This window comes from Anastrepha obliqua, chromosome 1 (genome assembly GCF_027943255.1).
Source record: "Anastrepha obliqua isolate idAnaObli1 chromosome 1, idAnaObli1_1.0, whole genome shotgun sequence".
Classification (NCBI taxonomy): Eukaryota; Metazoa; Arthropoda; class Insecta; order Diptera; family Tephritidae; genus Anastrepha; species Anastrepha obliqua.
In genome coordinates, this window is record NC_072892.1 from 108,803,664 (window position 1) to 108,818,167 (window position 14,504).

At 33.6% G+C, this 14,504-nt stretch overlaps 1 protein-coding gene across 9 annotated transcripts in view; it reads right to left on the reverse strand.

The window, feature by feature from the left end:
- LOC129235503 (serine/threonine-protein phosphatase 2B catalytic subunit 1) overlaps positions 1 to 13,995 on the reverse strand; it is a 58,462-nt gene extending 44,467 nt beyond the window's left edge. For 3 of the 9 annotated variants that reach the window (XM_054869382.1, XM_054869374.1, XM_054869381.1), the window contains exons 1-2: positions 13,789 to 13,995; positions 12,260 to 12,638 (exon numbers count right to left, since the gene is read on the reverse strand). In XM_054869382.1, coding sequence (XP_054725357.1) covers positions 12,260 to 12,401 — 142 coding nt within the window. In that variant the 5' untranslated portion in view covers positions 12,402 to 12,638; positions 13,789 to 13,995. Of the gene's footprint in view, positions 1 to 12,259; positions 12,639 to 13,265; positions 13,284 to 13,438; positions 13,738 to 13,788 lie in introns of those variants that run through there. The other 6 variants (XM_054869377.1, XM_054869375.1, XM_054869380.1 and 3 more) reach the window with 6 other exon arrangements.
- Between the last annotated feature and the right edge of the window lie 509 nt (positions 13,996 to 14,504).

A 14,504-nucleotide genomic window follows, 5' to 3' on the forward strand; every position in this document is an offset into this window, starting at 1 on the left:
CAGAGGGTGCCGCATTCGCTAGCAAAGGAATAAAAACACATTTCAGTGCGACTTTCTCAGCAACGTTTATAGCGTTTTCAAAGGGATAAAGTAAATTTTGTGCATCAATTCAATCAATCAATTAAATCAAAACGAGATGCTGAAGAATGGTGTGAACCTGGTTCTTCGTCTCCAAAAAGAGTTCGTGTCCAGAAATTGCCCAAGAAGGTGTTAACATCAGTTTTTTGGGATACGGGAGAAATTTTGTTTTTGGATTAATAGCAAACTGGTAAAACAATAAATATTGAATATTATTGTGTACAGTTGTATACAGTTTGCTAAAGGAAACAATTTTTTTTCATCAGGACAATGCATGGTGTCACAAGAGCGTTTTGGCAAAGGCTAAAATCCACGAATTAAAGTTCGAATTGTTAGAGCATCCACCGTATTCCCCAGATTTAGCTCCTAGCGACTTCCATATGTTTCCAGACCTAAAAAAATTCATGCGTAGAAAACGTTTTTCATCAAATGATGGAAGCTTGTTTTGCAGCTCTTCCAGATTCCCACTTCAGGGATGGAATTTATAAATAGGCAATAGGAAAAGCATTACTGAGATGTAGATTACATTGAATAAAACAACTAATTTCATTTAAAAACTTCTCTGGGATTGAACTCATGTCATTAACCGAGATTTGTTAATTTTCCCTTTCATTATTGGCGGAAGCCGCAGCCGAATAAGTTGGTGCGTTACTGCCATTCGGGAGTGCGTAGGTTCGAGTCTCCGTGCATGAATCAGCAAAATTATGAAAACAGTTTTTTTCTAATAGCGTTCGCCCCTTGAAAGGTTGCCATTGCCTCTTAGTGTATTTCTGCCATGAAAAAGCTTCGCATAAAAACTATTTACCGTTCGGAGTCAGCTTAAAACTGTAAGTCCCTCCGGTTATGGAACAACATCAAAACGCATACCACAAAATGGGAGGAGGAGCTCGGCCAAACACTTAACAGAAGTGTGCCAATTATGTGTTTTATTTATTTATTTTATTAAACAAGGTTGGCCAAAATTAATCACTCTATCGGGATATTTATAATTTTTGCAAATGGCAAACACGTGAAGGTTAAATAAAGATTTCCATCACATCGATGGTAAAATAAAGCTTTTTATTTACTAGCTCTACTAAGTAGGAGAGATAACATTATTACACATAGAAGTGTAGGGCGCGCTGGGGGGTATTAGTACACTCGTAAGGAGTACTTTCGTAGTACTCAAATGATGATTCCAATTTCGGGAATTGGAAGTGTTTTTGATGAAAAATCGCGAATACAGAGGTGAAATTTACTCATGGCTTATCATCCAAAAAGCGGAAGAAAATTGTTGAGCGTGCCAACAAGCTGACAATTCATCATACCAACCACCCGCACCAGTCGCTTGTGATCACAAGAGAACAAGTAAACTTAAGTTTGTCGCTGTTTTTTTGTATTTTCTTTAAGAGCTAGATACATATCTCTGCAGAGCAAACCTGAGTTAGCGGAAAAAAACCTGCTAACTGAATCGTGGCATATATCTTCTGAGAGGAAAAGCGTCAATGTGAAGAAGTAAACTTATTTTGCTAAGTATGGTTGCTACGGCACATAGTCGTAGTGAAGTTAAAGTCGGCTTAAAATTGTCAAATGATGGGGTGAAATAGGCTATCAAACTATTTATATAAATTAAAAAATATATATTTTATGTTAGCAAAAAATGTTTCATTGACGATGAGTAAACTCGAGTTAGACTAGAACTCGAATTCATTATGTGTAAGTTTTAATTCTTTTTTATCTGCCCCAAGAATGCTCTAACCCTATCCACTATTGCGAAAGTTTTATTTCTCATACATATAATTTGCCTAATTTAATACTACATATTTCTAAGCTATCGGAAAAGTCATGAAGAGTGCACTAAAACTAGCTATCAAATCACGTAGGGGAGAATAATTGACACATTTAAGGGCATCACCATTTAAAATTCTCCAGATATTTATATGAAAAAGAAAAGAACGCAAATTTGTCATGCCTCTGGTTGGACTCATTCGAAGAGCACTAATTCAGTACTAGTTTATTTTTCCTGCAGATATTTAACCACAAAAAAAGTGTATAAGTATATGGTTGTTATTGTTGTCTGCTTTCACCGGTTTTTTTTATTTTGTTTTGCAAATTTATCATTGCTTGTTGCTTATCGAGTAAGTGGAAATCAGCGTGATCGGTGGAGTGCAAGTGCTAAGGTTCATTCAGGAATATTCAAGATATTATGACCACGCAACTTATTTCACTTGGTGTGTTTACGTTAACGACGAACCCCTACATGTTCCTCATCCACTCAAAAGCAACTTTTCATAGTAGGTGCGATACAAACTCGTATATGTATGTATGTCATAACATATGCACACATTTATAAATAAAGCGAAAGCGATCAATCTCTGCTGTTCATAAATTATTTGTGCTAATTGCTGTGCAGAGTGATAGTTCAAACCATAGCACGGAAGTTTTTATCTTCGAAGGTAAAAGAGACTGAAGAGTAAAAAAAAACAAAAACTACTTAAAAAGAATTATCGAATATAGTGTTCAATATATTTTGCTCTTGGAGAAGTGCTATGTGTTTTGAAATTTCAATCATTTCGCACTTGACTATACGAAATTTAAAACTGATATTTTATAGGTAGTGCCAACAGTGTCGGCATTTTCGGGTATGCTTCTAAATCAATCAACGTATCGCTTTTGTGCGCCAGTTCCTTGGCAACAGTGTTAGACGAATAATCATTCATAATAGGTGTAGCAAGTAGGCTATCAGTTAAAATTTTGCCGAAAAAAGTGGCTTATTTAGCAAAAGTTTCCTCTCCGCTATGCGGAGCTCATCAAATGCAGCTGTATATAAGAAATTCTATCAAAATTATTCTTTATTCCACATGCTTCCCTCTTTTAACTAAAGCAACATATAACATTTTACTTTTATTTGAGAATGTTAAAAAAAAATTCACTCTTTCATACTTGTTTTTGTTTTTTTGTTTTTGCTTTCTTTTAGTAGCTGTTTTTACTTGCGACCTACTTCCGTAGTGCTCACAGTTTTTCTCTCAACAGAGATTGTTTAATCTTTTGAGCTTTTGAGATGACTTTCAGAGTGAATGCAGAGCAAAACATAACAGCTAATTCTGTCACTAGCTAAAGGTTTGTAAGGCGGAATTCTAAAAGTAAGATGTGCACAACTACTTGGCGAGAAACTTGATAAAATATCAATTTTAAATATAACTGAGGTTATTTCAAAGTGTTATGAACGAATATTTAAATGAATTTGTTCATATATAATAATATAGCTGTGTTCAAATCGCTATAGTTAAGTAACTCACTTAAGAAATTTGAAAGTAGTCAAACTTCAGACAATATCAATGTGTATATATGTATATGTTAGTGTGTATGTTTGCAAACAATTTGTATTATCTCCTTACTACAGAGTCGCATTGAAATCGAATTTATTTTCAACAAGCCGGATTTTCAAACAATGTGTGCTGAAAAAACATTTATGGTGTATGAAATGCAATATCTAAGTACAAGTACAAGTTACATGTAGTTAGTTTTTTACCGTAAAAATGTATTTATTGATAATTAAAAAGAAGAAGAGCATAATTCTGAAATATTCTTCATCAGAAATTGAACTTTCCCATTTAAAATAAGTTTAATGATTTGTCGACTGCTCTCTTTTTCCCCTCCACTCGGTCTATTCGGCTTACATGGCGTATACGCAACCAAAAGTTTGATGCAGATATCATTTGAAGCTGGTCATTTGTTTCCTAATTACAAGCCCTTAGCAATTTCTAAAGAGCAAACATTTCACTTTAACTGAAAGTAATATGTGATGCAAATAGTAGCACGTCCCAGTTACAATTTTTCAAAAATGGCTAAAGTCACTAACTTTAGGGGTTTCAATGCCTTTTATTTGATGAAGAGATTGTGAGCCTAATGATTTGTAACCAGCATGCGAAATTCGTTTATAAGAGTTAGATTCTCTTTTATCAACGGACTCAATATCCCGTATCTCCGGAAGTTTGAACATCCACATTTCTCGCATTATTACTATTTTTTTTTTAACACAGAAAATTAAAAGGAATTTGAAAATTATGTTTAATAAACTTGGCGAATGGCCAAATAAATGAAAAAAAGACATACATTTTGTGAGTTTTTTGGACTTTTTATTAATTATAAAACTGCTCATTTTTTTATACTTTTAAATATGAAGCAAATCCATTCGAATTTCACAAAAATATTTTATTAAAAAAGATTCATAAGAAAAATTAATTCAAATCTTCCAGGATTTTGAAAATTTTTAGAATTTTTTCACAAATGGAGGCATATATAGATTTATGATCAGCTTTTTCTTGGAAGAGCGACCATTATTTGAAAAAACGTTTTCTATCAATTGTTGTTTCACGACCAAGTCACAACGCTCTATCCTATTCATCTACGGCGGCTGAACATTTAGGCTCACAAAAACCTCTCATACAAATGCGTATAACAAAAAATTTGCCTATTCTCAAAAACCAAATAATTCATGATAACATTTTTTATTTCTGAGAAATGCTTACTCTGCAACTAATTTGTTAATCCGGGGCAAGTTCCACTTTTACCAGGGCAATAATCCAAAACTTTCTGCTCATGTTGTGCAAGAGTGGATATTGTCCAGATTTCAAATGAGTCTGTTTCTGTGGCAATGTATAGTGTTTTAGAAATAAATATTGGAAAACATATCGTAACTTACAAAAAATTAAAAAAAAAATTCTTTCCGGCAAGAATGGAAGAAAAATTAGCCCCTAGTGACAGAAAAAAAAGAGTATTATCAAGAAAAACAGTCAGCCAAACAAATATAAACTCTGTTCAACTCTTAATTTTTAAATCTATATTTCATTCATTTTTCTTACATAAGAAATACATTTTTTCTGTTTACTTCATTTGAGTTTATTTACTATAAAAACTAATAAAAAAAAAAAATACCGAAAAAGCTCTTTTGTTTATTCTCCAATTAGTCCAATATAAGAAAAGTAAGAAGAAGTATACATCCGATTTACCATGTAACTAATTGTATATAAGCAATATTTTTTTTTCTGAATGAAAATAATTTAATTGCACCTTTAAAATAACAATAAGTGAATTTCTGCGAGGTTAATTGCTTTTTGAATTCTTAATAATCTCTGCCTATTAGGAAAGGCAAATACATACGGAACAAAAGAAAAACTGGCATTCAAGCATAAAATAAAAAGGCAAACCGCCACGGCCAAAGAAATTATAGCAACGTATAAAGATAGTAGGAACCTTCCTTGAAGTGTACATTCGTACAAAGATAATTCGATTTCTAGGATGAGTAAAAAGCGTGCCGTCAGATTAGCTAAAAAAAATTTCAGTGAAGAAAAGGCCAGTGGCTATTTTCTCCGACTATAAAAATGTCATATTCTAGTGTTGAAATTAGTTTATTTAGCTTTCTGTTTCATATTTATTCGCCATTACAAAATCTGCACCAAACAATTAAACATTATGGTAAACGTGAATTTTTCGATCCCCAAATATTGAAATTTTGGTAGCTAATAAAGCCATCGGGATAGAAATGCGAAAATATTCATGGCTTTTGAAGTAAAATAAAAATCCATATATAAATAGTCATTTATCTACTAAGTTAATGCAATGATATAAGCGAATGGGTCGAGGCCTTCATGCAGAATTCTTCACAGGATAGTGCGGCTAAAAGGCGAACCAGCGAGCAGGCGAATAGGAGGCTAAACAGCTGATGCATTAAACCTAGTTTAACTTGGTTATTTAAACATAATTTTAATTACATTTATAGTGGACTGCACATCTTCATTATGACTTTAAGCTCAGTTTAAATGAAAAACAATTTAAATGGGAGTTCAACTTTAAATATTTCAAACAAATCTACCTTCTCTTTATTGCACCTTTCCGTATCCACATTGTGTATTTGGAATCGTAGGTGCATATCGCTCATTTACTGTAAGAATGTCGTAGTCCAAACTAAAAATTGTTTTTATGCTAATATCCAGTATTGACCACAAAAAAATTCATTGTGTGTGTAAAAAATCCATGGCGACATGTTAACAGATGTATTTCAGTAGATGGAAATATGCAAATATGTAAATATTATATTTGCTTTTATTTAAAGAAGCATACCAAGTTGTAAAATTTAAAACCATTTTCTCTACATTTTAATTTTAGTTTTGACTTATGATACGCTTTCAGCAAATATCGCTCATAGCAATCAAGGAAAGTTAACTCACCGTTCATGCAGTGCCTAACATTTTTCGCTTCGATAGCGGCACCTGCTTTGCTTGTAAACACAAAACAGCTGATAGACAAGTTTACATTTTTTCGTTTCGGTATTTTCAAACAATGAATTTGAAAGCAAAAAAATTTCATCAAATTGCGTTCAGAAAATATTCAATAAAGCGGCAGAGCGCCATATGGGCAACTGCAGAAGCCTTACCCTACCAAATGGACTATTTTGAATAATATGCAGACAAACAAATCACCCTAGGTTGGTGACATGTTGACAGGTCTCTGAGTGTGTAATGGTGAGAGTACTTGGTCTTTTTGCTTGAGTGCATTGGCGGGGTTGCTATGCCAAATTAGAGTTTTTACGGTATCATTAAAAACAATAGAATATCGAAAAAATACATAGTAATATCTTTAATATTTTTTAGCTATAATAATGCTTTTTTATTGCAAAATATCTAGATTTGTACGACATTTTTTAAACTTTGTGGTACGATTTTCTATGAAATCTTATAATTTTTTATACAGCTATGTTACATAAAACAGCGTCTTTAAATCAGGTGATCTCAGCTGAGGGCATTTTTTGATGACCAGCTGAGAATGTTTTTACTTATGGATCTGTACAATGTTCTTGAGTAAGACTAAAATGAAGGCAAACAAAAGTAAAAAAGAGGCAAACACTTTACATGCAAAATGCAGGTAGTCTTAGTGAACTTTGTTGGGAAGCACAAAGACGTTTTAACTCAACTGACGTTCGCGTCCCGACACACTTATAAAGATGGCGAAATTGAGAGAATACATTGTCATTTTGTTATGAAGGGAATCTGTAAATTTACGTTGGGCATTCTTTTACACACAACAATTCGCCAGCAAATGTAGCAATTGGCTGTAAACAGCTGATTAAAATTGAAGCAAATACAGAAATTTGCTTTAGAAAGTTTAGAAATTAAAATAACTAAAAAAAAACAGATCAAATATACAAAAAGTATGTTAAGTAAATATTACTGTTTTCTATTTTACACTTTTGACTGTAAACGCAAAATCAAGCAGCTTTTTTCGATACTCTCAAATATTCTACAAACTTGCACATACGAGGGGTGCCTTTTATATGTCGGGATTTGGCAACCCTGGTGTTGCAATCTGGCAACTAGAAGCTGTATCGCAAAGTTTGACATTTTTTGGCTTTTATGTACTCAGAACGTTTTGAAATACCAGAGCTATTTGTGTTGTTTTTCGTAACTTGAAAGATTCATCTCAGTCCAAAAATGGAATTAAATCGTGAACATTTTCGTGCGATTATTTTTTACAACTTTCGACGTGGATTAACGCAGCAACATTGCATGGATGAACTTAATTCATTTTTTGGCGATGAGACTCCATCAAGGACCAGTGTTTATCGATGGTATGGTGAATTCAATCGTGGTCGTAGTTCACTCCAAGACGAATTTCGTGAAGGTCGTCCAAAATCAGTTGTTGTTCCGAAAACCATTGATGCTGTGCGCGAACTGATATTGCAAGATCGTCATGTGACCTATCGTGAGATTGAGACAATCTTAGGCATTAGTGGGACCAGCATACATTCAATATTGCATAAACATTTGACTGTCAAAAAAATTTGTTCGCGTTGGATCCCACACAATTTGTCAATTGCTCAAAAAAAGGCTCGTGTCGATTGGCCGAAGGAAATGCTCAAAAAATATGATCGCGTGGCTTCGAAACACGTCTCTGACATATTAACAGGTGATACATCATGGATTTATGCGTATGAGCCCGAAAGTAAACAGCAGTCGACTGTATGGTGTTTCAAGATGAGCCAAATCCAACAAAAGTTGTTCGCGCACGAAGCACTTCCAAGCAAATGGTCGCCTATTTTTTCGGAAAACTGGCCATATCGCAACCGTACCACTAGAACAACGCAGAACAGTAAATTCTGAGTGGTACACAACCATTTGTTTGCCAGTTGTCTTCCAAGAAATTAGGAAAACCAATCGCCAAAGACGGATCACTCTTCACCAGCACAATGCGAGCTCTCACACATCGGCTCAAACAACTGCATTTTTGAGCACCCAAAACATCGAATTAATGGGTCATCCGCCGTATAGTCCTGACTTGGCACCGAATGACTTCTTTTTATTCCCGTACGTAAAAAACAAACTGAGAGGTCAACGTTTTTCGATACCTGAAGAAGCGGTTGCAGCATTCAGAATGCATGTTTTGGAGGTACCTCATTTAGAGTGGCAAAAGTGCTTCGACAATTGGTTCAAACGCATGCAAAAGTGTACAGATCTTCATGGAGAATATTTTGAAAAACAATAAAGTGATTTTCAATGATTAAAATTTGTTTTTGTTCTCTAATCCCGACATATAAAAGGCAGCCCTCGTACTATTTAGATATTTTTATTTTCGAAAGAGAGCAGTCGGCATATCTCCAATATTTTGTTCCCTCAAGCACTTACTAAAGTCTCTGGTCGATAAATAAAAATTTTCTGGCCAAAATTTTAACAATCGATGGTCACAATTTTATAGCTAAATTCAAAGTGTTTGAAGTCTAAACAGTAATTTCAAAATAAAATACTAGAGTGCTGCCATAGTTCATAATTGGCAATTTTTTGTTTGACAGATTTGCTGAGAAAACGAAAAGAATCAATGGGCACTTTAGAGTGAGGAACAATTTATCGTCCCAGTTAGTAAAGCTTACTCTCTGGGTGAGAAAAGAAAACGGTCCTTTATAATTAATACATACGATAACCAACACTGCATTAAAATTGTTGACTTTTTGATATTGCATATGATGGATTTTATCTCAACTCGCGAAAAAGAAGTGCGCAGTTAAGCGTGTAGCCTTTTCTTTCGAAAGTAGTTCTTCTCGCTGCTGTAAATAAGTCACTATAGCTGAAGATTGAATTAAATTTAGAGTTGCTGCTTTTTTCTTTTCTGTTTCGTCGAAAAAATGTTAAGTGTGCAACAATAGGGCAACGAAGTGTTGTGATATTTTACATGAAATTTGAAAAAGTCGCCACTAGAACTTACAAGCTTATGGAATAAAAATAAATATATGATAATAAATACACCGTTTGAAATTGCTTTCAGTTTTTCATTTCATTCGCATAGACTGTATTTTGCTGCGAAAATTTATGCTGAGACAGTGAAAGCAAAGTAATACTAAAGCTGTGCAGTCGCTTTGCTGCAACGATTGCCGTAACTGCTATTATTTTGCTTTGTGTTTCAAAATGACTACGTACATATATTGTTTTGGTCCAGCATGTAGTAAAGCTCATAGTTCGGGAAGAGTTACAAAGTTCGAGATAATGCACGTATTTTTTTTTTAGAGTTGTGATATGCTATGCCCTCATTCTTTATCAGCGAAAGCCACAGCAGATGCATGCAAGTAAAAATTGGAAACTTTGCTGTGACGCCGGATCGCACTTCTAAGTCAAAGTTCAATGCAAAGACACTAAACTTTTCGATATTCATGGGATTATGCACTTTACCACGGTTTGTGAGGGCTTAGCACTTATTAGTCAACTTATAGTACTAAAAACAAAATATAAGCTGTGTTGTCACTTTGCTGCAACGATTGTTACAGCACGACATCATAGCGATAGCGATTTAGAAAGGCTAGAACTGTGCTGTGGCTATTGCTATTGTATCTGCTATTATCTTGCACTGCTAAGCCAAAAAATTATGTGTGCTGTGCTATAGCTTCGGCTGTTGAATCGTGTACAGAATAGCAAACAAAAATTGTGCCCAGGAAAGTTATTGTTTTCACAGTACAGCCACAGTATATTTTTTAATGCTGCTGTTCTTATGCTGGCAGTTTCTCAAGCACTAAATATACCGCATGTCAATAATGAGTTTTGACATAGAAAATAAATTCAATCTTTCGACTTCAATAGCAAAAAATAGCACTCTTCATAGCACTTCTTTTTTGTATTGATTCATATTTATTTACAGCATTTAAAGCGAATTAATAAAAAAAACTTCAAACTCTTTGGAAAAACAATAACTAAAGCAACACAAACAAATAACACTCTTTTTCGACACTGTCAATATACAATAAATTTTGCTTTTTCAATTTCTTCAGAATGTGTAGCGCGATTAACGTCGATTTACCGTTATCTCTGCTTTAGATTGATCACTTTGATGCTTTCGTTTTATCATTCAGTGAAAAATGTTTGCTTTATTCGGACTTCAAATTTAAATATTGTGTTTTTAAATGCCTGGCAAAATATTATCCTTTGATATTACGCAATTATTATATTATAGGGTGGGCCATGTAAAATTTTCTTTTTGAATCGACTATAAAAAATAAACTAATTAATATTTTTTCAAACTTTTTTTGTATTTCGAAGATTGAACATTGTCATTTATGAATAAAAATAATATCGTTGAAATGACTGCCACGATTGGCTTTACAGTAGGCCGTTCGATCAAATCAATTTTTAAGCACATTTTCGATTGTTCGGGCTCCAATTTCATGAATGGCAACTTCGATTTCGTGTTTTAAAGCATCAATCGTCTCTGGATGGTTCGCATAGCATTTGTCCGTAACGGCTTCCCACAAAAAATAGTCCAACGGGCTTAAACCACAGCTCCGAGACGGCCAATGGATATCGAAATTTCGGCTGATTATTGGGTTTTCAAAAACGGTAGCCAAAAATTCGAGTGTAACTTTGGCAGTGTGACAAGTTGCACCGTCCTGTTGAAACCAAATGTCGTCCATGTCATCCTCATCAATGTTTGGAAACAACTCGTTGAGAATGTCACGATAATGCTCGCCATTTACTGTAACCGCGGCTCCTCGCTCATTTTCGAAAAAAATGGCCCGATGATGCCGCCAGACCAAAAACCGCACCAAACCGTGACTCGTTGTGGATGCATTTGCTTCTCTACAGTAACGTGTGGATTTTCTGAGCCCCAAATCTAACAATTTTGCTTATTGACGTAGCCACCGATGTGAAAATCAGAAAAGAAGAAGAAGACTCATCACTTTGGAAATAGGTTTTCAATATTTCTCAATTTTGTTCAAGCGTATAGCGTCCCATTTCGTAAATGTCAAACCTTTAAGTAAATTATGAACACATTTGACATGTAATTTGTGTTACCATTCTCAAAAAAATAGGTGGTTTAAAAAGCAAACGCTATATGGCCCACCCTGTATAACTACCACTTGGGTAAAAGTGTTCAGGAATTGTCTAAAATGTTTTCGGTAACACGTCAGATAGTTTATAATATTATAAATCGAGAGGAAAAAAAGGGTAGATCAAAGCAAAAGCGTACAGGTAGATCGAAAACTAAAATTACTGGACGTGCAGAACGCTTGAAGATCCGAAAATTAAATCAAAGCCCGAGAATTTCCGTGAGAACACTTGTAAAGGAGCTTAACGAGGACTGTGGTATTGTTGTCTCTCTTGAAGCAGTACATTAAGCCATATTGTTTATTGACAGTGCCTAAATAGTGTGTTATTTGTTTTTGTTGCTTTAGTTGTTGTTTTTCCAAAGAGTTTGAAGTTTTTTTAGTAATTCCCTTTAAATGCTGTAAAAAAATTAGAATCAACATACATATTTTTGAGAGTTTTAAACGCGCTTTAACGCAATTGTGATGGTCTACAGTATTTATGATTAAAGTTCATTACCTGGACATTTTTTGCTAAATCATAACAAGGAATAAGGAAGCACTGACACGAATAGTGGAAGTAGCATACCGACTGAGCATTTCCAGAACAACACTGTGGAGAATTTCAAAGTTGGATCGTAGGTTGCACCTTTAAAAAATTCAAATTTTGCAAACACTGCTACAGCAAGGCTACCAACAACAACATTGGTCTGCCTTAAAAAAATGTCGATTCGGTACGAACTTAGACAGAACTTTTTTATTGTATTTAATTTTTTATTTATTTTCTTTCTATAATTTTTTTATTTCTTTTTTTTAATTTTTTTTTTTTCGTATGTCCATTCTGTTTTATGTTAAACTTACCATCGACTATACGTTCCTTGGTCTTTGTGTATTTGCTCTCTGGTGTGGGTGTTTGTTGTTTTTGTTTCGATTTATCTATTGCTGTTTTTGTCTCCGTTAATGTCGCGCTCTTTTTCTTAATTGAATTTCTGGGCGACGACATATTTATGTATGTATGTATATATTTTATTCAAATTTTGCTTTTGTCTACTTTGCGCCTTAGTGGTGATTAAGGTTTTTTTTGTTTTGTTTTTGTTTTTTTTTTTTTAATTTTATTATGAGTCTTAATTTTGTTGTAGTTGCTGTTTGTTTATTGTTTTTCGTTTTTTGCTTATATTTTTTATTTGTTTTTCTTTTTGAATCTACTCGCCTTTAACTGCTAGTTGTTGTTGGAGTTTTCCTAATTTATCGAATGTTGAATTTTTGTCATATTTATAATTTCCTTTTATATGTACATATGTATGAATATACTTGATTATATGTATATACATATACATATGTACTATTTGTTTTTTTTTTTTATTTATTTATTATTATTATTTATTGTCGTGCATAAATGTTTGAATATATTTGTATGTATGTTTGTGTATTTTTTGGTAGATTTCAAGCGACAATCGTCTCTTTCCTTTAATTTATTAATAAATTATTGCTTTTTTGTTTAGTAAAATTGTTTGTATGTATTATTTATATGTTGTATTATTTATAGAATTGCATACTTATTGGAAAGTACGACAGGCACAGACAAAAGAGCACCCCATTTAATCAAAATGCTAATTTTCACACCACTTGTATTAGATGGCACCGGGTGCTGGGTGGGTGATGCGATGGATGTTCTAAACTACTTGTAATTAATTCACTAACGACTTGAGTGCACATACATGTGTGTGTATATATGTATGTGTGTAGGTGCACATATTTCAATTTAATTGAGTATTTTCAACACCACCAACACATTTAAGCGGAGACACCAATTCGCACACACATACACACACAAACGCACATGTACTAAAATAATATCACTACTAACAACAATAAAAAAGAAATGATTTTTTGTAGGCAGCGCGACCTTAACCGCCTTGCGTTGATAAATTTGAATGCGTTTGGGCAAAATTGAAGAACTGATTTTTGCCAAAATAATACATATGCATGTATGTATGTATAGACCTATGATTACAAAAAAATGTGTCTGCCTACACATACGAATATATCATTACACGTAGATACACGCAGATAAATGTGCTTGTTTTTAGCTTTGTTGTAGTTTTGACTTTTTGATTTGAACTTGAATCGCTAGCCTTCCGAATTTACAATATGGTGCCAAGAATTCTCTCACTTTACAGAATAAAAACTTTTATAAATAGTAACTCAAGCGTACATATTTTAAACGGTTTTTTGCTTTTTTATTTCTTGCACTCCATTCACAATTTACACATCACAATTTATTAGGCGCGCAAACAGATTCTAGATTCAATTACAATTTATTTGGATTGACTGCGCTAATTTAAAATTTAGATATTTTATAATTTAAATTGTTTTATACATAAGCACACTTTATTTGATATTAAGTATCAAAACACCCAACATTCAAACCACACAAAAAAAATTTTTTTAGCAAAAATAATCCGTTCGAAGGCACAACTTCTCCTATTGGCGACAATTTAACACTTGAAAACACGCAGCGGGTGCCTGTTTCGAAATACGAATTCACGAATTTACGAATTTTATACGTATTCCGCTTTTCGCGATCAACCATTTAGCATCGCACATCGACAGAATTTTCAGTTTTTCGTTCAAGAAAAACGGCGAGCTTCTAGTAGTATTGCCCTTGAATATACAAAATAATGATTTTTATAAATAAAATACATTGAAACATTCGATTTTTCTCAGTATACATATATGTGAGTATGTATGTGTATTGCACACAGGCTCTCTGCAGCTTTCTCTCTGATAGAAATTAATATATGTGCATACATATGTACCAATATAGCAATATAAAACTGTTTGTAGCGGGTGTGATCGTTTGAAGAAATTTTTTTTGCCAGTTGATGACGTTGCAAGGAGGCGCGAATGAACCGAAATGTCTGGCACTACAAATGTTTCTTAATAAATATAATAGCCATAATCAGTCAGTAGCCAAAAATCAAGATAACAGTAACAAAAAAAAACAAAAACGAATCGAAGGATTTAGTAATCAAAGAGTTGTTCGAGTACAATTAGAGTTATACTGTTATACTTAAAAGCATTTCTCCAATAAATACATAAAAAA